The following is a 27,818-nucleotide window of genomic DNA, read 5'->3' on the forward strand; positions in this document are numbered from 1 at the left end:
AAGAAGAGTGAAAAATGATTTGAGTTCAGGAAGATGAAAAGTCTGAATTTTAAGATTTTCTTTTAAAATATTCTATAAATGCAAGACCTGAAAATGATTTAGGCAAAGGTCCTACCTCGCATTAGCAATAAACCAGAAAAGTGACAATTCTCTCAGGAAATGATTATTGATGATAAATATGATATTCTTTGAGTTCTTTTACAATAGTTCTTTATAATGATATGCTTCTACTTAGGACATTAAAATATGAGTACCATTAATAGTAAAATAAATATATTTTGTTTCAAAAGGGAGAACTTGATAAAATTCTACCACTGCTAATTTTATCCTTGTCATCCTTATAATTTTTTACAGAAACACATAGTGTGACACCAAAAATTAAGGACTACAGCATAACCAGCTTTTTAGCATTTAATAAAATTCTGAAAGCAATGTCAGTCTCTTTCAGAATAAATGAGAATTTGACTACGTAGTCTTGATCTTGTAGGAATGTTTAATGTCTGTTTATAATGCTGAGAGCAATCATTTCATATACATAGATTTAATCAAAATAGCAGGGAGTTCAGGGGCTGGAGGCACTTGGCACTTGGCTGGATCAAGCCTGTGCTCTGTATATCAACTTAACAATTTCAATACAGTAAACTAATTCTATATTTCTTACTAATCTTATTTTATAAATAAAAAGGCATGTGTGATCATGCTATCTTAGTTCCTTATTTAAAACCTCCTTGATTAACATTTGATCACTTTCAACTAAACTTGACATTAAGGCAGGTGYATCATCAAAGACATGAAGCTCTGACTAGCTTCATCAAAACCGGATGACAAGTAGGCAACAGCAGCACAAATCCATGACTCAAAGGAAATCTTGGTGTGAGTTTGTTAACTGATCTACCAATTGGCCCATCACCTAATGGACAGCACACACATTGCTCTGAATGAGACCCAACAATTCATGCTTCTTGTTTGATTCTTTTTTTAGAGAGGAAAATAAGCTCAAGAGACAAAGTTTTTGGATGGGCTATGCCATTTCATGAAGAGCTGAGGAATACAGGGAATTAGARAAGAGAGGAGAATGAGAAACACTGGGTATTACACTGCGGGGGGAGAGGCACTTATGCCATGGAAATATCCAGAGGACGTCGGACAAACATCTGTGGTAGTCATGCCTTGTTACTTCTGCTACCCATGAAACAACATGCCAGTCAGATAAGAAAACCTAAGTCAAAAAGTCGTTCTGCAGTCCTAAGTACAGAGCTTCAGACTACTGTTATATGCTGTTAAGAAAAAAATGAAACCAAGCAGTCCCTTGCGTGATGGAATTAGGCCAGGTTTCAAGGTTTTTTTCTGTATGGAGTCTCCAAAGTCTAATAAATGTCAGACATTTCAGCTTTCCCTGAGTGAAGGCATTAACAGAGATACTGTCTGCTATCCAGATGTCAATTTTTATGAAATTTGAAGGAGGTTAGTATCTTTGGAACTTGCCAATGGGCTTAAAATTAAGTAGGCTGGGAAAACACAGTCAGGGAAGAAAAACACAAGTACAGCATGACTACTGAAGCCTTCAAGTTAAAAATGACCACCATATAATTCAAGCAGGAATTATGGAAGTTGATAGATTGTCAGGTTATTTAAACTATAAACATTATTGCAAGCTATGACTTGTATCACAGATGATGATGTTCAAAATCAGGAGGCAATCCAGAATTCTCCCCCAATATCTTTCTTGTGTAGGCTTGGGAAGACATAAGTTGTGTCTGTATGGGAGGTCAATTTATTCAGCAGAAATACAATTTCTAAGCTAAATACATCAGTAGCTCTGTGACAAGCACTGCAGAGCTGAACAGCAGGGAATTTGGTTAGATAAGTTTTTTGAGGTTAATAACAATTATATTCTTAAAAACAAGAGTGTATACCGGTATGTCACATTACTGAATCACATCCTGAGCTGATATTCAAATCCATGGTTCATGACCGTGTTTGATTTAACTTGGTATGTTTCTAGTAACACAATGACTTTGCTTTTGCTTCTGCCCCTTGGAACACTAAAATAACAATTTTAAAATAACCAAATCCCTTGCTAAGGCAAAATTACAAAAAAAATTGAGTCATAATTTCTTAAATAATAGACATAAAATTATGATTCTTAAACCTCTGGAAACTGGATTTGATTAAAGGTTTTTATTAGCATATTGAAATTTGAACTGTACAAACGTAAAATGAATTCATAGTTATAGCTACCAACTTATTTCTGTGCCAACAAAAATAAGACAGAATATATATTTTTTAACTTGTATATGGATTCCATTTGTAATGTAATGTTATAGTCTAAAAACAATTATTCTACTAGAAGAGTTATTCCATGTTCATTTATACTGCAAATGCTACAATATCATGGTATACATTTGCATTTTAGAAAAAAATCTTCAGGCAAAGAGTCACGAGCAATATTAATCCCATTTTATGTCCATTTTCCTGAAACTGCATAATTTCTTGAGGTCTTCTGCTGCCTCACCATAGAGAGGATTTGGAAAAGAATTAGCATTCACATCTTTATTAGAAGGATTCTGAAAGAAAAACAATAGAAYGAAATTTTTAAAAAATGTCATTCAAGTCATTTGTTTGAATGTATGTATGTATGTCTGTAGTCTTTCTAAGTAACATAGCAYGATAAGCTGAAAAACACCTAAAAAATCTCTAAACATCTTAGATCAGATTTTCAGCTGATAAAAATTAGCATAGCTTCATTAAACTCATTATGTTCTACCAAGACCTCAGCAAGTCACTTAAAATTCTTCTGCATCTATTCCCACTTTCATTTTACTTGTCTCCAAAGCAACACACATATAGTATTATTTTGGGAGAATAAAATAGTGTACAGTAGTGTACAATAGCATGCTGTTGTAGTGGACATGAGTTTTGGTACATTGTATTGCAATTTAAAGGAAAAATGATGCCAAACCAGTGATATATCTGAAAAGTTCATAAGTCTGTTACTGATTCTAATTTTCTTGAATGAGGAATACTTGAGAAAAGATATAATATGAACTCTCTAAGTAAGGACTTCTGTCATTCTAGACATTTCCTAGAGCATTTGTCTTACTGCTAAAGTTGATCGACTGTATGAAGTAACAAGTAGCTACACTAGGCAATATTAATGAAATTGCTATAATGAGCTCCTCAGTGGTCAATCCAACCCTGGTTCTGTTTCTCAGATTTACAGACATGYTAATTTAATAAATAGCAATATACCATTGACTTTAAGTCCCTAGCTTCTGCTACTACGTTTTATTTAATAGCCCCAAACATATCCTACCCCAGAAGAGAAACATATTATTACATACCTCATGCCATGGAGAAACACTGATTTGAACAACAGGYGAAGCAGTATACCCATGAGGCTATAAAAAGACACACAACTGCTTCAGAATATTTTTATTCAGCAGTGAATGACATTCAGAAAATATCCTCCCACCTGACTGTTAGAGTAATGCTCTATGAATCCAGAGCTATGAGACTATAGTAGAGGCAAGCGTGTGGCAATGCTTGGTCTGCACTGTGCAGAGCTCTCAGAAACGGTCCAGTGRGAATTGTTTTTCTTTATGAAACTTAGATGCTCGCAAATGCATAACTTCAGGGTATTCAGCTGGAGATTAGAAATATTCCTCATGTTTTACTGTATCTTTTGATTGCTGATACACCGTTCAGATGTAAGGCTCATCAAACTCAAGGATAACTCATAATTCATGTTTCCCCTTTTATAGGAAGAATTAGTGAAAAAATACATCTTCCCAATCTTAAAAAGAAAATAGAAGAAAATCTGATACAGCACTGACTTCAATCACAGAGCCTTGGGCGCTCTTCTACGAAAATATCTCCTCTGACACTGTGCTTCTGTTTTTCCACTTGCTATTAAATGAAGCCTGTCAGGAATCTATTTTAACTAAAATACAAATGTCCTGGCAAATTGGACTTGATTGTGATGGGAACATTTCCAACTTGGAGCTCTCTCTCAAACCCAGACCTGTAAGTGAATTAATTTGATCTAATTTTTCTAAAATCAAGTGTAAGGAACCTTTTATAGAAAGTAAATGGCATGTCATAGTTAATCCTGTTCAATACTGCAGTGGAATCTTACATTGCTTACTAGGGAAAAGATAAGGAAATTTTATTTTCCATCTCAAACCTAGCCTAATTCTTTCAATACTGATAACAGTAGTATCAAAATGAGGGCAGGAAGGAGTCTTTAAACTTAATTTTCTCTTTTTACCTCTAAGGTGCTTCATCTGTGTTATTTTCAATGATAAATAAAATAGCAGATACAGCTGCATTTTAAATCAATCACATTTCTCTTTTTAAATGTAAAATATAAATTTTAGTTACTATTGTAATTTGATATTTAAATCTTTCCTTGAATCTTTTACTGCAATATATTCACTTTTAGATATATACTTTCTTCTCAAAATTCTTTATTATTCTAGCAGTCTCTTAATTATGGCCAGCAAATGGTATTTGGGAAAAGTGTGACTGTGGAGCAGCTACGGTGCAGACCTGTTTGTTAGTATCAACATGAATTTTAGTGATGAAAGTTGCAATGCATATTTAAGATATCAGGAAAGTATTACAAACTATTTCATTRAAGTTAAGTGAGTCTGCACTGGGAACGTGGGTGCTGAATCATGCATTTTGTAGAGCTTTTTTTTTTTTTCAGAACCAAAATAAGTCCCAGTGGGCTTTTTCTTCTAAATATTTGAGTAAACACTTCACCTAAAACTGTTTTTGCTCGGACAGCCCCCTGTCAATATTAACTATAGCCATCAGGATGCTCTCAGATGATCAAGTCTGCTTATCTATTGAGAAGACTGTGGAACTGATCTTTTATATGGAGTGYTAGAGGAAATGCAATACTTTTTAAGTCTTATTTCCTTTATTAAATAATATTCACAGAGGGATTACAATATTTGTTTCAATGGGAAACCGGTATATGAAGAGTGCAGCCTCACATTTTTGGAATGCACAGAAGCAGCTATTGCTACTTACCTTTACATTCCCAGGTGGACTAAGGTCTTTGTACAATGGGTTGGCAAATGAAGTAATAGGGTTTTCATTCAGGTTCCTTAAAAAATCAAACAATAACAAAAACCCCACAGTATTACATACATTGTCAAAGAGCCAAATAGTTTAAGGTTAAGGAGATTCAATCAAAAAAGATGGATGGCTAAACATATTCCTGATTTAGCTCTTCTGAAATGAATGAAGTTAAACCATTGTTCTATGTATGTCATGTGATAAATTAAAATATTCATTTTTATTTGTTTCTGCTAAGAAGATAATATACATTTGGATATGCATAGAGCTAGTCATTATTCATAAAGTGCAGGTGGTATRCCATACATTAAACAAAACATTCATTATATGAGCTAAGAAGTTACAGTGTTGTACTATGCATGAATGTGATGAGATCACATTCTTCCTATGATTTGCTACTATTACACCAGTGATTCAAAAATTAACATGGTCTTAGGTCTGAGCTCAAGAATATTTTAGTTATTTAATTGTTATAAGATTTTTTTTTGATAAATTAGGAAAGAACTTGTATTTTTAGGTCAAAATCATCAGAAATAGTTTTAAAGTTAGTCAGAAGTTCCCCATTTTTTTTGCTATAACAGCAGGAATATTTTAAGAGGCACTGAACCTATTGGAATGCAAAGGATTCATGAGTGGACACAACGCCTTAACTACTTAAGATAGGTGACTAGGACTAATTATAGTAATTGTGGTTCTCATGTCCATTACCAGAAAGTTAAAGATATACTAGAAAGTTAAAAATATACTTTCCTGACAGAGCTCTTTATATATTACTTCTCTGAAAGCACRTGTGACCTATGCAGTTAACCCCATTAATTCTGCAAAAGCTTAAGATATTTTGTGATGGAAATTTTTACCTAGATCTAAAGTTTTCCCATATRAATGACTAGTTGCTAATTATCAACAGTATTTGAAATTACTAAAACTGTTCCCATCCCACACAAGTGGAAATTTATCCTTAAGAAAGCAAAACCAAGCTCTTTATCTTTTACCATCAAAATACAGAACTTCTGGAAGAAAAAGAGATGACATTGAGTTGGTGGAAAATTTAGTATGTAACATGATCAGTTGAGTTATAAACTATGACCCAACCGAACCCCTCTATTTCACACAAGAAAGCAACAACTTCATTAGTTATAAATACTGAAAAATGAAGCAGAAATATACTTCGCCTTARAATCTTTCGCAGGACTGACATAGCAGTGGCATATCCACTCCAGGACTCTGTCACCAAAGCAGATAGTGCTGAGGACAGCGCTGTTGCTCAGTAGGTTGTGTGTTGCCATCTGGTCATCAGTTTACATCCCAATTTTAAAGTGTTATTTAGGCAGTTTAACTAAATATATTGCAGTGGTTTGAGTGAAGCTCATTCTTGCAGTGCTTGCTGTTACTTGAGATAACTGAAATGTTGYCATCATTGGGAATGATAGCTCAGTGCTACCGTAAAGTGTAAGGTCCATCACAAGGCCTCATGAAGAGAAGGCAGTTACGCATGTGTTACCACTGTACAATACGGAAGAAGTTAACACATCACTCCTAAAAATTACGGTCCAAAATAATTAATCAGTTGGACATGTTTAGGAAGCTTATTCGTGTAGAAAAACCCTAAATGTCAAGTTCAGAAAATTGTAATTGTACAAAGTGGGGAATAATTAGGATTAAAAATGTCAAGCATATGGTTATTTAGGGAAAAAAAAAAGAAAAAAAAAAAGAACCAAACACGTGGGTAAGACAGCTCAGAGAGAACCGGGCTTTCTAACATAACCAGAAATACCACAACAGGAAAGGAGAGGATTAACCGTACTGGGATGCAGAACGGGTCACATGGTTGATAACTTTGCTAAGCTCATTTGCATTCAGTAGTAGCAAAAACTGCTGCCTCATTGTAGGTTTCTTCACTACCACTTCGGAGAGATGCCTGCCAGTGGTTAAAGGGACTGTTGAGTAACATCATGCTTTTAAATAGAAAATTAATGTATCTAGATTTAATCAATTTGGATGAAACAACTCAGAATTCTTTACTTCACCTTTCAATGAAAAATCAAATATATCTTTTAGACAGTACACAATTTCRTAGGAAATACAGTACTGGAAAATGTTTGTCATTAGGTTCATTTAAAAAATGTTTGTGAGTCAAAGAGTCAATTCCAATTAAACTACTATTGAATATAATCTCTTAAAATAAATATTTATAGATGTTTTAAAGGTTCTACTTCAAAAAATATCTGCAACTCAAGATCTCCATCTCTGAACCATTTATAAAACCTCTTAAATCCAACTTAGGTTTGCAGAAGTATGCTCTATTTTGTACATCCCCGAGAAGAACTGGGGGCAATTCACTTGGTTGCTTGATTAGACTGTTAATATGCTGCCTGGCTTTCTTAGGGCTGTGCTTTGTAGCTTCTGAGTCACTTTGGGAAACCTAACTGATWTTTTTTTAATCAGTTCTTTACATCTTCCATGTTGGTGATCTTGAAGTCTATAGACCAAGCAATTTCGTCTATTGTTTCAGCATATCACCTCCAGTTTTCTTGCTTCCTTTCCCATATATGATGGTGGTGAGATACACATTTCAGAAAAAACCCTAAATAATAGCAGAGATAACTAAAGACTTCTTACTATAGCACTGGGTTTCATCCAGTTAAAAAATATTCTACAGAAGAAGTAATGGATTTGGACAGCAGCAGTAGACTAAGAAAACAACTCACAAACAACAGATAAGCCTGCTACTTCCTAGTTCTTTTTTTTTTCTCCTCACAAAACTGCACCTTTTTCTCTTTCTGCAGTACCTGTCTTCTTTCCATTTCACAAGCTGAATATGACTCCATAAATGTCATTCTTTTGTCTTTCTGTTTACTACTCTGGGATATAGAAACAGAGGCACTGCCAAGAACCACCTCTGGCAACCCTTCACATCTACTTGGAAAGCCTCCCCTGGAAAACTCCACCCATTCCTGAACAGCACACTTGCAGAAGGATGTGGTCTAATTGGAGAGAGTCCCAGGGACAACAGTGAGAACGACATTAGTTTTAAGAAAACCTTAACTATGAAGAAAGACTGAAGGCACTGAACTTATTTAGCTTAAAGAAAACAAACTGTAAGGACACAAGAGTATGACAACAGCTTTGACGTATTTAAGAAGCTTTTTGCAAGGCAGAGGGGAATAGTCTGTTCATGTCCATGCTGAGTAGTCCGAGAAGCAATTGATTTAAATTGCAGAAAGACATGCTAACTATTAGAATAACTTTCTAACAGAAAATTTTCTAACTTTTTAACTGAAACACCAAGAATACCTGAGAAAGCCATCAAGTCCATGTTGCTAGAGGTCTTTAAGTGCAAACCCATAAATGACTGGAGTCTTTCCTGTGGCAGGGGAAGGATGGACTTTGAAGATCTTATTTTTCCCATGATTTTCTATCATTTTAAGCTATTTTCTCAGAGCTCTTCAGTTGTTCACTTTCTGATGCCTATGTGTTAAGATACATTATTGATACATACCCTTTGGAAAATTTTGTGTTCTGTGCTCTTTATGACTGATAGGACTGRTAACTGCTGTGATACATTAGCATTGCAGCTGATGGCACAGATCAAGAATAGGAAAGAAATAAGCTTARAGAATCCAGGAACACTGACAGTGTTGGAGGCAATAGCAAAGAAACATAGCTTAGCTGGGCAAAAACTATCTACTTTTCACTTTTAAAAATTTTATTCTTGAAAAGAAAATAAAGCATGAGTGCAGCACTAAAATGGAAGCCAAAATGAATCCTGCTTCTAATCAGTCAAAAAGGACTGAAGGACTAAAAAAGATGCCACTGAAGGAGTGAGGTAGCTGGCAGCCTTCCCTTTGAAGAAGAACACGTCATCTCTGGAGCATGAACAGGAATGTGAGAAACTTATAAGCATCCTCTGATTTGGGGTTTCTTTACAAAAGTTTCACATATCCCGAACYGGGAGCTGGGAAGCTGCTTGCATATCTGAATGCCATTGTGGTAATGAAGCACTCAGCTGCCAAGCCATGTGGCAGGCTGCTTTTGTCCATTAGTAAATAAACTTGTGTGATGACTTCCAGTAACTCCCATTCAGCCAGAAGATTTTAAAGGTGTAGTTGACAGATTAAATTTTTGCTAAAGAAGAAGGAGAGAGAGTGAGGGAAAGCTGAACATTTTTTCTAATTGGAAGGAGAATTTAAGGCACTACCAGTCTTTCCTGTGAAGAAAAAGAARAATGAAATGCAGCTCATCACAGCTAGTCACAACTTCTAAGCCAGGAGGTGTCTAGAGGGGGTCAGCAGCCTGCCCCACTACTGCCTGCTACCTGGTTTTCTAATGAAGAAAATCAGTTATATTGAACTGAAACTTTCCCCTAGCTCCTGTGTACATTCTTACGCTATTTCCATTCAGGTATGATGGACCAGGCACTCCATTMTAAAATATCCTGGGAGCTGGCACTCACAAGTATTGGCATGCCTGTGCAGGACCAGCTGCAAACGTCTGCACGTGTCATTCTATAACAGCAAGTAAAAAGCAAAATCTAATACAAATTATTAAAAATAGTTAGTAATAACAATTATCAAAGAGTAGTAAGCAAAAGGCAGCGTGCAAAAGCCTTTGTGTGAAAGAAGGCTAAGCAGACACTCAAGGGATGGAGCTCCTCTAGTGCCTAATGCCTTCAAGAAAATAACATGACTTAGGAAAGCTAAAAGGTGACACAAGCCTTTAAAGTGAAAATGAGTTGCAGGGAAGTATTATGTGCACAATTAAATGCCTCTAGTTCATCAAATCCCCTTTAAAAAAAGCAGGATTAAAATCTCATGCCTCTGTGTGGTGCTGTCACATTGTACATTTTACAGACTTATACAAACACAAGTCATTCCTTATTCCAAAGCCTTATCTTGAAGATCCAGACTGCAGTATTATAACATTGACTGCATTTTGCCTAGTCACTTCTGATTAACTGATTAAGTGGTTAAGGAATAASTTGCATTCATTTACTATTATGTTTCCAGTTATGATTTTCATTTAGCAAGTCATGCTAGGCACTGCGTAGCTGGGGAGGGAAAGACAAACTGTCCAGATGAGTATATGTTCTCAAAATTAAAGTTTGAGATTTCATTAGAAACTATGATTTAGTAGGTAGATGCTTTCTTGGTAAGATGCCTATAAAATGCACTTGAACAAACATGTTAAGTCAACAGTGACTAAACACAATGAAAATGTGTTTGAAAAATATTTTTCTGTACCACAGGTAAAATGACTTGATATTCTTACTCCAGCTCCTAACAGATAAAAGTTGGAATCACAAAAATCTCCATCATCATAACTTATATTTTTTTGGCAGCTATATTGAAAAATCAAGACCAAAATGAGCTCTGCTGAGTAAACTATGTAACCCTTTTCTTCACAACTGAGGTTCTYGTCATGTCAGGGCTGATGTATTCCCCTAGCTAATGTATTTTCCTAGTGACAATAAGAGTCTCATTAAAAGCAAATACTTAGGTAAGAAAAAGGTAAAAGGAGATKTTTGGTGCTCAAGAGAAGTAGTATAAAAAATAATTATTTATTTATTAAAGCATGAATGAAATTGTTTTGAGAAAAATTTAGACTTTTTTGCAAAAATTGTAATTAAAATTACAAAAAATTTCAAGCAGCTCTTACAATACAACTTATCTTGCACTTCTGAGGTGCCTTCTCATGTGTCAACCTCAGAAAGTTCTATAAAATGGAATGAATTAAGTCTCAGAGCCCCTGTGAAGTACCATAAGGAAATGCTATTATTCCCACTTAACAGAAGAGGAAACAGTCATAAAGGAAGCAGGTGAAGCTATGCACTCAATTAACTGTAGCACAACCACTAAGTGTTCCTGCTTCAACAGTTCGCTTCTGTGTCCACTAGACAACTCTGTCTACCAGGGGGAGTGTGTTGTGTTAGGAGAGGTGTCAGCAGCAATAGCGTTGGGCCAGGAGCCTGCGCAGTTTAGTAGCTAGACTGGGAGATAACAAGATTGCTGAAGAGAGAAAGGTCTATAATCATGCACGAGCTTAAAGGAAAAGAGACAGCTTTGGAGCTGAATTCTTGAAAAAAAAAATAGAAAGGGGAGGAAAATCTGATGACATGAAAATGGACAAGGCAATGCACAGTAGGAATTATCAAAGTGGAGGAAGAGACACACTGGTAGGTAGCTGGTGATGGAGAYGGAACAGAATAACACAGAAGACAGAGAAAGAAGTACAAGTATTAGAGGAAAATAAGAAACAGCAAAATACCAAAATACTGGAAAAATCCTCATTTTAGGGAGAGGAGAGAAAGCAGAAATTATCTGAGGGTTGACAAGGGCTAAGAAATATGAGATCTATGAAACAATGAATTGTGAGTCAGAGGAATATCTTTAAAAAAAGTTGAAACTGAGTAATTGGATAAAGAAATCTCTCTACTACTTCTACTAATATTATCCAAAGCACATGAAATAAGTTTTGAAATAAATCAGCACCAATTTGTTACTGTCAAATAACAGCAYTAATTGTTATTTGCACAGTACTAATAGCAAGCATAGTACTGGGTTGAAAAARTGTGGATTTGGAAAAACATTCACCATCTTGAACACACATTCACCACCAGTAAGGCACTTCCTTTGGATCACAAGCCAAGGAGTCCGCACTGGAATGATTCTACTATAAGAAATATCGCATAATGTGTGTGAGACGAGCAGRTAGTGGAAATGAGTGGAAGGAAGAAATAAGGTGACATCAATGAGGCACATGTAAAGAACCTCTGATTAAGATGACTAATACAAAAATAATACATAAAGACAAATTATGAGTGTGTCTGCAGTCACTGAAGGAGAGGGAGCAAACACTGTGATCTATGTGAAAGGTCACATAATTTAGCAGTCTCTGTTTCTAGTGTTTTCTTATTTACTGAAGCTTTCTATAAATAAACTAATCTTTTAAAGTAAAACACTCTTATTCCATACAATTATCACAAGGGAAGGGAAAGTTCTCTGATGTGTGTAAATATTGAAATATTTAGGGCAAAAATGTTCTCCTAGGTGCATGAGGTACTCAGTAGCTTCAGGAGGAGCTGCAAATGTGCATGTAAGAAACTAATTTAGCCTCAGGTTTTAAGAAACCAAAAATACTTCCTATTTTTTTTTTCACATTTAACCATCTTGCTCAAACAGGAGAGCTACTGCCGTTAAGATGAATGAACTCTAAAATTTAAGAATAATCACTCCATGTTGCAATCAAAACATTCTAAGAAATCAAGACATAACTCATCATTTCCAAACTGGAGTCTTCAAAGGTCAACTTTTGTTGCAAAACTAGGTTTCATGTTTAGTGTTGCATATGAAGGCAAATAGACTGTGGGGAGATTTACAAGTTGAAACTGAAGAGACTGGGCAGTTAGCCATTACTCTATGCCACATTTGTGTCTGCTTTTGCACACAATTAAAAGTTTCACTTACGTTTCTGGTGTTTTCTTCTTTGAAAGGAAACAGAGGGCAGCAATTGTAAYGTCAATCAGCAGGAAACCAACACCCAATCCAATCCAAATATCTGAAAAATCAGACCAATCAGACAAATAAGCAAAAGGAAACACTCAGAGAACGACTTGAATGTCATTTATTTATTTTTACCGGACCTACCACTTGAAAGGAGACTGGGACCTGGCCATTGAAGAGGCTTAGCACTTAGGTGGCAACGATTTCCTTCCCATTCTTTTCCACATCTGTGAGTAAAACATACAGTTATGAAAAAGGGAGAAGCAAGGTTCATAAACAGTGACAAGCACATTGGAAGCGCAAATTTTCGGAGTCCTTTATTGAGACCAGAAGTTCACCGAGGAGTCACAAAGACAGGATAAAAAATTATAGAATGAAATGCAAGTTCAAAATACACAAAACAATCCTAAGAACTAAAAATGAAACAAAATGAACTTCAATAACTAGAGCTGGCTGCCTTGTCCATCTTCCTATAATACTATGGGAAGCAAAAGAAATGTGACTCATTGCCCTGTTATACCTTCTGTGAGAGTAAAATGAGTTTCTGAATTGACAATCTGGGATGCCAAAGCAGGGAAATATATGATTAAGGAAGAGAAAGAGATCTTTTTTTCCCTCATCTGTCTATCTTTAGTTTTCCTGTTTTCTTGTAATAATTACATCCCCTTTTCTTGAAAAAATATGTTAAAAAGCAAAGCACTACATTTGAATTACCAGTTCCAACCATGTCACATTATTCTGTTCTTTCTGTTTACTTCATCTCAAAATCTTAGTATTTTTATATTTGACAATGGAAACAATCAAAAATGCTCTCAATTTCTCATCATAGACAAATATATATACAATAGAATAGAGTATATCAGCACAGTATAGACACTTCATTGACCTAGGAACACGTACATATATACATATATCAAAGTGACTGTGTAATCTAATTTTCTGGATCAGTTAGTATTCAAGTAAGTATGATGGTTGGGTTTTACAAACTGTTGACTCCTTCCCTTTCCTACTTTTTTTTTTTTTAATTTTGGTTTTAACAAAAGTACACAGTGAAATAAGTATTAACAGGCTCTGGTGTTTTGTTTGGTGTAACTGACCATCCTAAATCTGCAGAATTGTGTAGATATTTGAACTAAGTTAATACCAGATGTTATGCCTATTATACTTGCTAGGGAGACAGATTATCCTGTAAGTCTGCACAATTTAGTAGTTCATTACAGAATAGTGAACATTGCTTTTTAAATATTACCAGCTCACAGTTTCATCACATGTTTGTGGCCTTTACTGGATTCAACCTCAAGATCAGGGAGCAAGCACTAGCTGGAGCAAAAATCCCTCTCTAGAAAGCTACTTTCCCTTCTTGACTTATGGGACACAGCATCACCTGGAGCAGCACAAGAATATTCAGATGAAAATAGAATTAATTACCTAAAAGTTGGGGAAACACTGGAAGCACTATACCATTAGGCACCCACTATTTTATACAAATCCACTCTAACCAATTTAATTTTGACTGACCAGTAGGCACTTTTAGTCAGCAAGAATCATTTTTTTTCCTCAGTACATTTGGAAGAGTTAACAGTACTGCAATACACATACATTTAAATATTTAAATACTGCTCATTCATGGAGCACTGACTATATAGGTACTAAATTTAGCAACAATCCTATGAAAAAATAATAGGTGAACATGCATTTGTGAATTAGCATCATAACAGATATGAATAAGATAGATAAATAAGTCTGAGAGATTTCTTTGCTTGGCAGAATGCTTGATTTTTGGAAGTTTGACACTCTACTTTTGGAGTAATATATATATATATATATATATCTGAGTTTTGTTTATGAGTGGACGTTTTTTGTGGAGAGAGGAGGAAGGACAGAATTATTACACTGAGAAATGTTAAAAGAACATTAGCATTACAAAGCCACATTCAGCCACACAGTAATTAAAGGATTTCTCTTTTATAGAAAGGCACAGAGATTTTGTAGCTTTCAGTGGGAGGCTCCAATCGATGATATATTGATACACCTGTATTACAGGAAACCACAGAAAATGTGTGGTAATCATAATTATTTGGAAGAAAGACAGTCAATCCATCTTCTACAGACTGCTACATGAAAGATCCAAGCTGAATCTTTTCTGAAATAATTAGGTAGCACACCCTCACCTTTTGTATACTGATAGACTAGATATATAAATAGATAAACTAGATAAACTAGAACATTTACCCAAGAAGCTGGAAATCTAGATTTGTACGTCCCCCTCAGCTTCCAGCTTGGAACAGAAAGCTCTGGGGTGCTCTGAAAAGACTAGGCAAAAATAGAGAAAAAAGTGAGAGACATTCTCCTCTTTTAGTAAACTCAGTCACTTGTCACAAAGGACTAGAAGGGATATGGTGCTACAAAATGGAAAGGGAAGAAGGAGTGAAATGAACTAGCATGCCTGATCCTGAGCTGGAGAATGTACATATATTTTATTGTTGAAGAGCAAACTGAATAAATAGTCCTTGGTCTGGAACCTTACCCCTCCTTACCACTGAGCATGTATCGTATCACACAACCAGCTGAAGCTATATCTTCCAGAGACCGTACTAAATCCATTCTTGATTTGAGGTAACTAAAATACAAGCAGTTTGGCACAATCTTTGATATTTTATTATAACAGTTAATCACATTCATCAGTCCAATGTGTACCATTTCTTATTTGAATTTGTCCATTTTTAACTTTCAGCTACTGGTGTTGTGCCTTTCTGCACCAGAGTGCAGAGCACTTGGAAACCCAAGTCTCCAGCTTCATGAGAAGAAAGATCTCCTGAAGGCATGTGGTGGTTCCAAGTGCTCCATGCAGCTCTTCTGGGTACTCCAGACAGTCTCAAACAACAGTATGCACTGAAATTTAAGCACCCTAAATCACAACTAGTGTGAAGGGATCTTAGTGGTATAGCTACATATTGACACATAAACTCAGGCATCCTACTTGATAAGATGAACCTCAATCCAAGTGTCTCACTTGAATGACATTTATCAACTTTTTAGTTATTTGTGTGTGGGGTGGTTTATGAGAGCCATAACTTTTCAACACTCTTTTAAAAAGGAGCATCAGAAAGAAGTGAAAGTAATAATCTACTTTCAGTCACAGAATCATAGAATCAGTAAGGTTGGAAGGGACCTCTGGAGATCATCTAGTCCAACCCCCCTGCTCAGCACAGTCACCTAGAGCATGTTAGACAGGGTTGCATCCAAGTGGGCCTTGAAGATCTCCAGAGAAGGAGACTCCTCAACCTCTCTGGGCAACCTGGTCCAGTGCTCCGTCACTCTCACAGGGAAGAAATTCCCCCTCACGGTCAGGCAGAACTTCCTGTGCTTCAATTTCTGCCCATTGCCTCTTGTTCTGTCCCATGGGACAACTGAAAAGAGTTTGTCCCCGTCCCCCTGACACCCTCCCTTCAGGTACTTATACACACTGATAAGATCCCCCCTCAGTCCTCTCTTCCCCAGGCTGAAGAGGCCCAGCTCTCGCAGCCGTTCCTCACAGGGCAGGTGCTGCAGCCCTCTGATCATCTTTGTAGACCTATGCTGGACTCTCTCCAGTAGCTCCATGTTTCTCTTGTCCTTGGGAGCCCAGAAACGGATGCAGTACTTGAGATGAGGCCTCCCCAGGGCTGAGTAGAGGGGCAGGATCACATCCTCCACCTGCTGGCAACACTCTTCCCAATGCAGCCCAGGAGACCACTGGCCTTCTTGGCCACAAGGGCACATTGCTGGCTCATGGTCAACTTGATATCCACCAGCGCTCCCAGRTCCTTCTCTGCAGAGCTGCTCTCCAGCAGGTCAGCCCCCAGCTTGTACTGGTGCCTGGGGTTATTTCTCCCTAGGTGCAGGACTCTGCACTTGCCCTTWTTGAACCTCATGAGGTTGAATGTCCTCCTAAGATTGCAAGAATACGTAATTGATATGACTTTAATTTCTTTCTTTACACGTTCACAAACTGTATTAATTTGAGGGATCTTATATTAAGTTGTTTTCTCACCATAACACCAGAACTTTTTTCAATAGTCACCAAATTTTTTAGTGTAATTTCTATTCAGTAACTATGGTTTGTTATTCTATCCTTAAATTTATAATATAAAATCTCACATATAAGAAATTTAATTTTTATCTGAAAGTTTTTTTATCTGAACATGTGAGAGAAAGTAGAACTGAGTTGGTTGTCACGGCTTATCATGTGCTATTGCATATTTACCTTTACCCCACAGCTTCATGCTGAGTTAACTGAGCCACTCCAGAGGGAAAGGAAGCGATGAATGGCAGGAGCAGCAAATATCTATCTGCATCCTCAGTAACACTTGGGAGAACCCTGAAAAGAGCAGGGTATCCCAGAAAACAAATCTTTATTTTAGTTTCAGAAATGACAGATGGAAGACTTCACTAAAGACAAAAAGAGGCTGGAGTGGGGTTTGTTGCAATTCAGGGGCATTAGAACAAGCTTGGAGGAATGTAGTAGCCCCACCAGGACATGGTGGGCAAAGAGAAGATTTATTTAATCTATTTTACCCAATAGATTTGAGTTTTCTCTGATTACAGAGTAACTCTGCTCAAGTTTAGTAATTTGCAGACTGTTGAATTCTAGCTTTAGAGAATGGAGCCAGCAGTATCTTCTGACATGATCACTTTAAAGAAAAAACAGCACAATTTCRGCTGATAGGTCTGGCTGAGCTGAAGACCAATTCCATTCAGCAACTGAGAATATTTGATCCCTTTATTCCCCTTCTTCTTCAGCATTCTACACAAAATTGTCATTTGTAAGTAWTTTTTTTTTAATTTGGAGTGAGGATTTTTTACAAGTATCAAATTGCAGTTGGGCTCATACCATGCCCTGTGAATCCRTGTAGAAACATTGCAATCTGATGGTAATTACCCACCACAATCATTTTTTGATTCCTCTCAATTGTGTAATTTCCATTTTATGCATTTGCTGTATTTTCTGTTGAGCTAGATATGCTTTTAACCAAAACTGCCTTCTTTCTTGTTACTAAGGAACCTACTTGATTGAAAAGAAAGAAACCGAAAAAATCTCGCATCCCTGAACAGACACTACTCTCATGTGGCAAGAGGCACACCATTGGATGCTCTAGAATCGTTTGGTCCTGGCTCACCCCAAACCTGCAAAGAAGTAATTCTTACAAAGCAAGTATTGGTAATAGGATGGGAAAATCCTACTATTCTGCTGTCTCTTCATATTTTGTTATATTTCCGTTATCTAAAGAAATATTTCTGCATATTCATGTTAACTATGTTTGAATTATGAACAAATAAGTTAAGCTCCTTTTAGTCTTACAGATAACTAGTTCATCTTAAGAAAAATTATATGCACTCTTACAGTTTTTATAACCAACTGCTTAATAACTTAGGACAGTCATTTATTCCCCTCAAAATCATTGAATGCTAATAGTATTTTTTATGTTTCATGATACAAATCAGTYAGGACACTTATGTCAGACCGTCAACGTGTGTAATTCAGCCCATTCAGGTGAAATGATTTTCCCCTGTGTCCATCCAGGTTGTCACCAGAAAAGTGTCACCTACTAATACCTCCATTACTTAGAAAATAAATAATAATTAAGTAGAATAAAAATATTATCTTCAAAACTTTGTAAATGACTAGGCTAACTACAAAAACAAGTAGTTGGGAAAAATATTGTAAAGCATCAAATTTGGAGAATAATTACAGAGAGAGAGAGGAGGCAAGGAAAAAAAAATGAAGATAAGAGAGACAACATGACTACTCCTCAAARACCAGGATGGAAAAGTTAGTCAATTGACTTAATTTATTTCCTCCCCCCTTAGTTTTATTTAGCCGTAGTCCCTGCCACTAAGGTAAAATATAAAATTATCAGAAAAAAAAAAGACTATAATTCAGAGATTCATTTAACACTTTCTGAGGTTTCATCCTTCATTACTTGCAGAATGCCCTCCCCTTGAATAAGAAACAAGAGAATAGAAAAGATGCAGCTTGCCTAGATGCCTGCAGCTTTCAGTAATACTGCAAGAAAAAAATGGGGAAATTGTTCATTAAGAACTTCAGCTCTCAGTTCCTGTAAGCGCTGCCCATTACTTTTACTGAAGCCAAATGTTTCTGATCACACAATAGAGGGATGCTGTATTAAATATACAAAAAAAATTGCTTTATAGATGTTTCACAAGATTTTGATCYCTTTATAGTATCTTATTCTGCAGATGATCTAGATGCCTATAGAGAAAGAGAGCCCTTGTGGAAGAATCACTCTCTAACTTGAGGGAAGAGAGTAGAATGAGATTTTTAACAGTTAGTACCAGACTCTGCCAATAACTCAGATTAGAGAACTGTTCTAGATCATTTAAAATAAAATATAAATAACTCTGAACAAGCTATTCCAGWTATTTCACTGCAGTGTTGTACATTAAGAACATCTGGAAAGCTGAAAGATATTTTTAAAATTAATAAATATTATAGGCATGGCCGTCTAWAGGAAAATTGGAGATTCTGATATGAAATCCAGAAGCATGAGATTATTTTACAGGTCTGCAAATGATATATTGCTACATATTATTTTATATTAAACAGTCTCTACTACATTATAGTTGTATAACAATAGCAGCTGCTAGATGAACATCTGGCTGGAGTGACCCGGGGAGAAGGGGTGAGGGACAGTGATACAAAAGAAAACTTCTCGATGAGCCTTTCCTAGCTAYGATGTGGCCCTCTGACTGTTCAAAGATAGGGCAGTGCTCATGTTCCGTGAATTTCACACTGACTCTGAATTCTCAAACAGCTACAGCCACATAAAAAATAATAGTAGTAACATTCTTTCTACTAATAGCTGAAGAACGAGGCTTTTCCTGTCAGGTCAACCATAAACACAATGATCTGAACATAACGGTGCCTCATGATTGGTTACTACGTCTTCAGCCTTAGCTAAAAAACTAAGAATGCAACAACTTAGCTGAGTGACACAGACTGGGAAAACACCATCCGAAAGCTCTTCATGTTTCTCTGCTGAGTTTCAGTTCAAAATGTCGATGCTATTTCTCCAAATGTTTCACAGACTAAGCTATTCTGCTGTAGTGATGAAAGTGAAGCGACGGTGAATCATCAAAATTGTACATAAAGATGAAAGAATTTCTTAGCAGATCAACTCTCATACTCTGAGGCCTCAGAAGAATCCACAAGGATGACATAAATGTGTACATTCTCAAAGCAAAATCCAGAAACCATTATAGGCAATAACCATCAACCAATTTTGAACATTAAACAAAACTATAATGCAAAACATAGAACCTACTGTCCTGAAGAAATGAGATACATGTACCCACTTTTCTGAGTCTGATTCTTTATAGTGTGTGCACTCCCTTGCAGCTGTGTGAGGTTAGTGTTGAAATGGTGTTATTCTTATSCTATGACATTTTCCATAGACTCTACCCTCTGACCATTGCATGTAAGACTATCCAAGGTGGTTGACATATTAATGGAAGTCTTCCTTGTCTCATCAAAGAACATAATAAAAAATACCAGGAAAGAAGGATGAAAAAGGTAAGTTTCAGTCAAACATAGTATAAATCCACAGTATCTTTGAGGACTTGGAAGAGGTTTCCCTAGCCGTTTGTAATGAGGGCACAGAATACATTCTACTACGCTTTTGCAGCCRCAGTAACACAGTCTCAACACTCAGACTTGGGCCTGAGGATGCTACTGCAAAATTGAATTAATGAATAGCCATAATAATATCAGGCAGCTATACAGGAAATGAAGTCAGACTTCAACTTGCTATGTGCAGTCCTTGACATATGTAATCCTGAAATGAACTTTAATTACTTTAACAGCTCCAGGTAGGTCAGAGCAGCCTGCGGTACACACTCAAGAGATGGCTCAGTTGAAGTCTAATTAATGAAGGAGAACTCTTAATCAACCACCTACTGCTGTGCATGGAATGTACTTACAGTGCTTTATTTTCAGTGGGGAGACACATAAGCTGCATCTTTAAAGTCACTATTAGCTTCACCTCTGATGTGAGCAACTGGGGATACACAAATGCTGATGTGATAAAGGACCTTTTTCAGCAGAGATCAGCCATGTCTTCTGGGCAAGGTGTTAAATCTTCATTAGAAGGGTAATGAGAATTTGAAGAGATTCCTTAATAATCCTTCTCTGCCATTTTATTTTTAAGACAGACAATGCTGAAAAGGCCCTGAATTTATCTTTTGAGCCATGAAGCTGAAAGTCCATATTATTTATGTACAATTAATTTCTTTGGACTAATTACATCTTGACTAATTAGCAACAGCAGATTTTACATGAGTCTTAGGCTTATCTGAAATGCAGAGATAGCCATTCCAATCCATTCAGACAAGAAGCTCCTCATGGTTCAAACAGGAGGAGCAAGAGAGAAAGATAGATGAAATAGCACTTGAATCCTTCCACCCCAGTGCACACCCTAATCTATCCTGCCTGACAAAATGTCTTTTGCTATTAGCAAGTTCTTATGGAAAGTCCCCTGGAAGAGAAAACATTAACCCCTTCAATTTTGCTTCTAGGATTTCCAACTCATTATTTCCTAATATCTATATTGGTAATACAGGGAATGAACTTTAGCATTGCCTGTGTAGCTGCAGCCTGGGCCTGAGGTAGTGGCTCATTTCACTCAGAGTGAGAAATCAAAAATAGACAAGATTTTTGTTGTTTTTGACTGTCACTCAGGACAGATCTAATTTATAAGGAACAAGTTTGGCTGATATACTGCTGCATTTCAAACTATCAACATTTATGTTATATTAGAGATAGCATACAGAGAACTCAAAATAAATACAGATATGTAGTTGATTGATCCTTTTCACTCTTGGCATTTGATTCTTACTTGCCTTTTACTGCATTACTTACAATGCATTTAGTACATATGGCTCTTGGATAGGGGTAAATGACAAGCAAGAGCCTGACAGTGGAGAATCAAGTCCACGACCTCTAAGGACGAGCATGAACAGAGCTCATTAATTAGGAAAGAAGAAGTTCCAGAAAGCTATATTTTCAAAGAAGGCTTTGATGCATTTGAGAAGCTGAATGCTAAAATCTGCTTTTTTCCCAGCAGCAGTACTTACTAAGGGTACATAATGACCAACATATTTCAGTATAAAGCTGTGATCTGCAGTTTCATTGTTTAAAGATGTTAACTTTTGTCAATATACTGCATTGGCTTCACTTTATACAAGAGCCCTCCTGTTTTATGTTGAACCTGACAAAAGGATTTTTTTTAAATCACATATGTCATTAAGCCAGTATCATTTAAAATATTAAGTACTAAATATGTATGCAGTATCCCTTCTACACTTTCTCAGATTTAATAATTTAAGTGCCAGTCTTGTTTATGTTAAAAAGATTTATGTTAAAAGGCAAACCAACAATTAAGAATATGTCCTAAAATCTTTTCAACTTTTGTGATCATGTAAATGCATAGAGAATTTTTATTATGATGTATTTATTTAAATCCGCACAAATATATGAAAGGAATTACTTAACAAGTAATGGAGGCAAAACATAAAAATTAGCAGCTAGCCAAACAGGAGTGATGAATACTGCTTCCACCCACAGTAATTTCATAAGTAGATGGGAGTGAGGTACACCCAATATGTGATGAATGTAAAAACAGCACTACCTTCTACTTCTGTCTGCAAGTGTCCATAAAATAGCTCAGTCAGTTACTGACAGAGAATAAATGGAAAGAATTAACCATCTCTGAGCGTAAGCAGCCCCTCTTTTACTCTCACTTACAACTCTTTGCTAAACTACACCTTTTCTCTCCTGCAAGACACATCTGCTTTTCTTACTTTTATCTGAAACATTTGTCATACAGAAAATCTAATCTGCTACGTCATATGTACGTTCAAAATRACCATGAAGTAATCAGCTTTAGTGAAGTACCAAATTAGTGTGCATCATATTAGTAGCATTTAAATTAAAAGAAAGAATACAAAGCATTCTTTGTAGTATTCTCCAGAGATTGCACCTATGTACAAATCTGCCACAATGTACTGTCTTCTCTGTGAACCCAGCTTTGCTATGAGTGTGTTTATAATACGTTATATGAGGATCATTACACATGAGTGCTGAACTTATTCAGGAGCTATGCCATGCTCACTGGAGTGCAGCCTGCTCCAGGAGTGGTGATAGAGGACACAGGAAGTAAAAGCAATRTCTTAGTTCTTTGCAGAAAACATAGACTTTACATCCCTCTACTTTACCAGTGTGGAAAAGGTTTCTTTGCTCACTAACTCCTCTTGAGCCTGTGAACATGCATTCCTTGCAGATGCATGCTTTCCCTCAGAAGAGTTACAGTCATTGGCATTTAAACTGTCTTTGCAGTCAATATTATGTAAAATAAGTTTCACTAGAAGCTTGTGAGTGTGATAAAAACAGCAACTCTTCGTTCCATTACAGGACAAAAGCAACATCTACCACAGCAACGTAGTGATCCATTCAAATTCTGTCTGTTATTAATAACGTCCTCAAGGGGACAAAAAATGAAATCATGTTCTCTTATTTGTCCTTATAGTTAAACCAAAATATAAAATATTCCAAAAGTGAACATTGCATGARTGGTCTCAGAAAATATCATATATACCATTAATACAACCTTTGCTGACTGTAGCTGGTACTAGTACACACRTTATTCTCTCCATGGTTATGCTCTCAGGACATATGGGACAAGGAGAAATCTCTCTTGGAAAAGGCAGATGAAGAGGATGGTAACCTCAAGCATTCAAATACCACTGCTAGAAAGGGATCYACAGACTAACAAACTCAGAAATGAAAAGACACTATGCCTCTGTACAAACTTTGGTATGCTGCTTCATAAAATCAGGGGCATTAGTTCTGGMAAAGCTAAAATTGCTGATTTGGTTGCATCTACTCAAAAATCATCTCACAGTGAGAATTTTTTTATATGGCTTTAATAGCTATTGATGTAGTAGTAAAATGTCACATACTCAGGAATTAGTAACACGGATGTCTAGCAAGAGTTCTTAGTACTTAAAATACTTTGTGCAACATTTTGGATGAAGATGGCATAGAAAGTAAAATATCTATGTATATTGGCCTATTACAAGATGACTATTAGTTACTAATATTATGCAATCTTAGGGGAAAAAAAAGAAACCTGAGAAATGCAAGGAGTTGTAGTTTCTGTAGTAGATTAATCTGCTGTAAGAAAATCAGACATTCACTGAAACAATGTGCACAGTTCTAGTCACTCCTGTTCCAAAAAGAGGAATTCAGAGCAGAAAAGGGCAGAGGAGGACTAAAACATGCAGAAAAACAGAAAGCTGTCTTACAAGAGGATTTCAAAAGAGCTCAACTTGTTTAGTCTACTGAGAGGAGAGCTGAAAGGCAGATGGCTTTTCTCTACAAACACTTTGGAGGATAAACAACTGAAATATTGAGGGCCTGCTTAGGTTAATGGAGAATATTGGCACAAGAACAAATGTGTATAAACTGGCCATGAATAAATTTATGAGGAAGTTATTAGAAAGACCATTAGAAAGATCAACCAGAAGAACAAGGCTCTTGTCCTTGATGCATTTTCTATAGCATATTACTTCAGAAGAGTCACCCATCTAACTGGTATCCTCTATAYCTGATACTACATACTTCAAAGCACTCCGGGTGCTGGAAACTCACAGTAACAGAGCAAGGCAGAGAGGAATAGTCAAGCCAAAAATTCTCCATAATTGATCATAAAATGAAGCTTACTAAATTTATGAATGGAATTAATGATGAATGGTAAGTAGAAGAGCAATTGTGTGCTCCTGTCTATCTCTAGAACTATGAACCAATCTTAAAGGAAATATCCCTTAAATTAATAAAAAAAAGGAAGCTATTTGTCATACAGTGGCTGTATGACRGTATGACTTAACTGACCTGCAGCATTACCTACTATAGTACATCTTACACCCTTAAAAAAGATGCAAACCCTTTAGAGACTGCAGAGCTCAAAAACAAACTGCAAACTAATGACAATTTAGAAGAAACTGCTCACGTTGTCATCATCATTGCCTGCTTGTATCTTCTTGTTTCTTCTCTGCCAGGGTATGCTAGCAGCTACTTCCAGGACTTTGAGCAGCTGGAGTCCCCAGCTCAAGACGATGTGATTATTCATTATTCTTACAAACACAATGAGAAGTGTAATTATAGTCAGTGCTGAATAGGAACAATGTTAGAAGGACGAACACCAGTCAGTTTATCTAATTGGTTTTTATAGAGATATATAATGAAATTCCGTTGGCCAGATTTAAAGACCTAGAATGAGATTTAACTCTTCTAACACTAATCACCCCAAAAGGGAGGTATCTAGAGACAGTCTAGACAAGATGCTTAGATTATATGAAGCAAAAAGAGGACTCCTCATCTGGATTTGTTACTCTCGTTTATAACAGAGTCTAGATGACTAGTAGATTACATAGCTGCTACATAGCTGCATTTAGCTTTACCATAACTGGGCAAGAGAAAACTAGCTGTTAAATATTTAAACAAAAAACAAATAAGCTCTGATTTAAGAGTAGGAGCATGAGGGTAGGCTTTGTAATGYAGCGAGAGAGTGGGTGACCACCTGTTACGTCTAGACAAACTGCTTGTTTGAACGCAGGAAAAGGTAAATAATACCTCTAGCTTCAGTCATTTTAAATAGAGATGACAGAAATCATTCAGAGCAAATATTTATGCACAGAAATTAGTTGACACAAGAAAAATCTCATATTTCACAGAGACTTTGAATTTAAATTTTAAACAAATTCARTCAGTGCTTGAAACCTGTCTGATTTCCTACTTGCTTTCTTGTCTGGCTCCTCCCCTGAAAACCTCAGAACAAACCTGGATTTTGTAATAGTTCTGCTGACAATTGCATTGACCAAGGACAAGAGGCAATGGGCAGAAATTGAAGCACAGGAAGTTCCGCCTGACCGTGAGGGGGAATTTCTTCCCTGTGAGAGTGACAGAGCACTGGACCAGGTTGCCCAGAGAGGTTGTGGAGTCTCCTTCTCTGGAGAYCTTCAAGGCCCGCCTGGATGCAACCCTGTCTAACATGCTCTAGGTGACCGTGCTGAGCAGGGGGGTTGGACTAGATGATCTCCAGAGGTCCCTTCCAGCCTTACTGATTCTATGTGATTCTGTGATTCTGCGATTTGAAACACAAACAACCCCATGACTTCACTTCTTCCTAATTCAAAACAGTGTGATAGTTTAGTACGACAGATTTTTTTCMCAGTGTATTTCATCCTATTCTAAGGAAATATATATCTATATGCAAATTATTTGCTGTGTCATTTGCTTTTGTGGTTTAATTCTTCAATGAAATAATCGCCAGCAGAATTCATTAAGCGTACTCTSTACTTTATGGCACAGTTTCATTCAGTTACAGCAGTGAAACAGAAGCATGTGCTCGTGGCAGACAGTCAGACTGGAAATTCACCATCTCAAACAATTACACTCATTTTAATGCTACCTCTTCTCATCTTCTTAAATAATAGTTCTCTRGTTAGAGATTTACCAGTATCATAAAATAACACTGATAGTTAAAAACTCCRAAGAGACAAATCATAAAGCTACTGGCACTGAAGAGAAGAATTGGTGCTAGATTCAACAGAGAAATGACTATCCACTAAGCTAAATCATTAAACAAAATAAAACTCATGAAATTTCTTCCAGAAGAAACATTTGTTTTATTTTTATGTGATATTTTTTCAATTGAATTTTTTCAAAGGCAAAAACAYTTCAACTCAACTTTATTTAAAGGTCAAACCATCAGAAAGCATATTGTTTAATTCCAGCTGATGCTGACATGAGATATTCACACAACAGAAAAGAAACAGCTTGGAATAACATAATAGGTTCATTGACCAYCAACCACTAGAGATCAGAGTTCAAATGATGACTAAGTTCAAAGCGAATATCAGCCAAATGCTTTTATCTGAGTCTGGATTTGTGTTTTTTACAAAGTGACCACCACAATAAATAACCCTGCCTATAAAAGCCTCTTGCAATTTTTAACAGGGATAATGCAGTGAAAAATGAAGTCATTCTGTGAACTAGATTTAAATGATAAGGTATGGGAGCACACTTATTGACTGAGGAAATTTTGGTGTAGCTATTCCAAGTGATATACCTAGTACAGACACATTTCACTAATGAGAAAAGGGGCTTATCTCCATCTCTCTTACTTTGATCTGAAACCTAGGAGACTAAACTAATACAAATTACCAATTACAATAGGAAGTGAATTTACTTGCAAAGTCGATGTCAGTACAGCTGTAGCTGAACTGCACAGCAAAGCAAAAATCTTCTCTGAATAGATATGCCTTAGCTTAAATCAGCTTAGAGCAAAGAATTAAGCTGTGTTACTTTTTATCACCAGCCCCGTAGGCCAGTCTGACTGCCCCTGATTTTCAACTCCGGTTTCTCATTCCTTTTTCTTCTCAGTCTAATTTTACATGCCTGCCTTTCTTTGCTCCTCTTGTGTTTTTCTCTTAGTCTTTCCCTCCTTTTCTTCTGCTACTTGTGGAACACGGAATTAAAGCAGATACTTGATCTGCTTTTGAAGTATATGTCCGTAGGGGAGGAGGAGGAGGAGAGAGAGAGGGAGACAGACAGAGACAGACAGAGACAGAAGGAAATCTCTAAAAACTCTATATATTTGTGTCTCAGATATAGGCCCTTGCCACAATTTCTGTAGGTCTGAATAAAGATAAGAGGGTGACCTAATGGAAGGCCTGACCATGTAGCTGCACTGACAGCTGGTGACAAAATTCTTTTGCTTTCAGAAATGGCATCAGTTTCATATTTGGCTAAAATTAGAAAAACTTTAACAGAAATAATGCAATAAAGCATAGAAGTTACATCTAGTTTTAAGATAGACCTGTTAATTTCACAGAGAAGAGCTTTTTGCTTAAATGACAGCTCTGTTGATAGAACAGATGGGGATTACACATAGGTAGAAAACCTAATAAAAGATATGAATATATTTACAGTGGCTGGATTATTCCACAGAGATTTTTTCCTTTTTTTCAGAGTTTGAGGAGGAAGGAATATTTGCTCCTTTTGCCTTTTATCGACCCTTAATGTTTCATAATCATACTTTTGGAATTGATAAACAAGCAATCTTATTATCTTGTTCTTTCTAGTCTGTAATTTGATTCTATTTGTTTTTTAAG

General features: G+C 36.4%; 1 protein-coding gene across 2 annotated transcripts in view; it reads right to left on the reverse strand.

The window, feature by feature from the left end:
- Window positions 1-2,450: 2,450 nt before the first annotated feature.
- MALRD1 (MAM and LDL receptor class A domain containing 1) overlaps window positions 2,451-27,818 on the reverse strand; it is a 278,483-nt gene continuing 253,115 nt past the window's right edge. For both annotated transcript variants that reach the window (XM_085318263.1, XM_085318262.1), the window contains 5 exons: window positions 12,732-12,814; window positions 12,552-12,642; window positions 5,041-5,116; window positions 3,345-3,401; window positions 2,451-2,567 (listed from right to left, as the gene is read on the reverse strand). In XM_085318263.1, the coding sequence (XP_085174389.1) occupies window positions 2,451-2,567; window positions 3,345-3,401; window positions 5,041-5,116; window positions 12,552-12,642; window positions 12,732-12,814 (424 nt within the window). The remainder of the gene's footprint in view (window positions 2,568-3,344; window positions 3,402-5,040; window positions 5,117-12,551; window positions 12,643-12,731; window positions 12,815-27,818) is intronic.

The sequence above is a fragment of the Rhea americana genome, unplaced genomic scaffold (assembly GCF_003343005.1).
Source record: "Rhea americana isolate MKP2758 unplaced genomic scaffold, rheAme1 scaffold_53, whole genome shotgun sequence".
Classification (NCBI taxonomy): Eukaryota; Metazoa; Chordata; class Aves; order Rheiformes; family Rheidae; genus Rhea; species Rhea americana.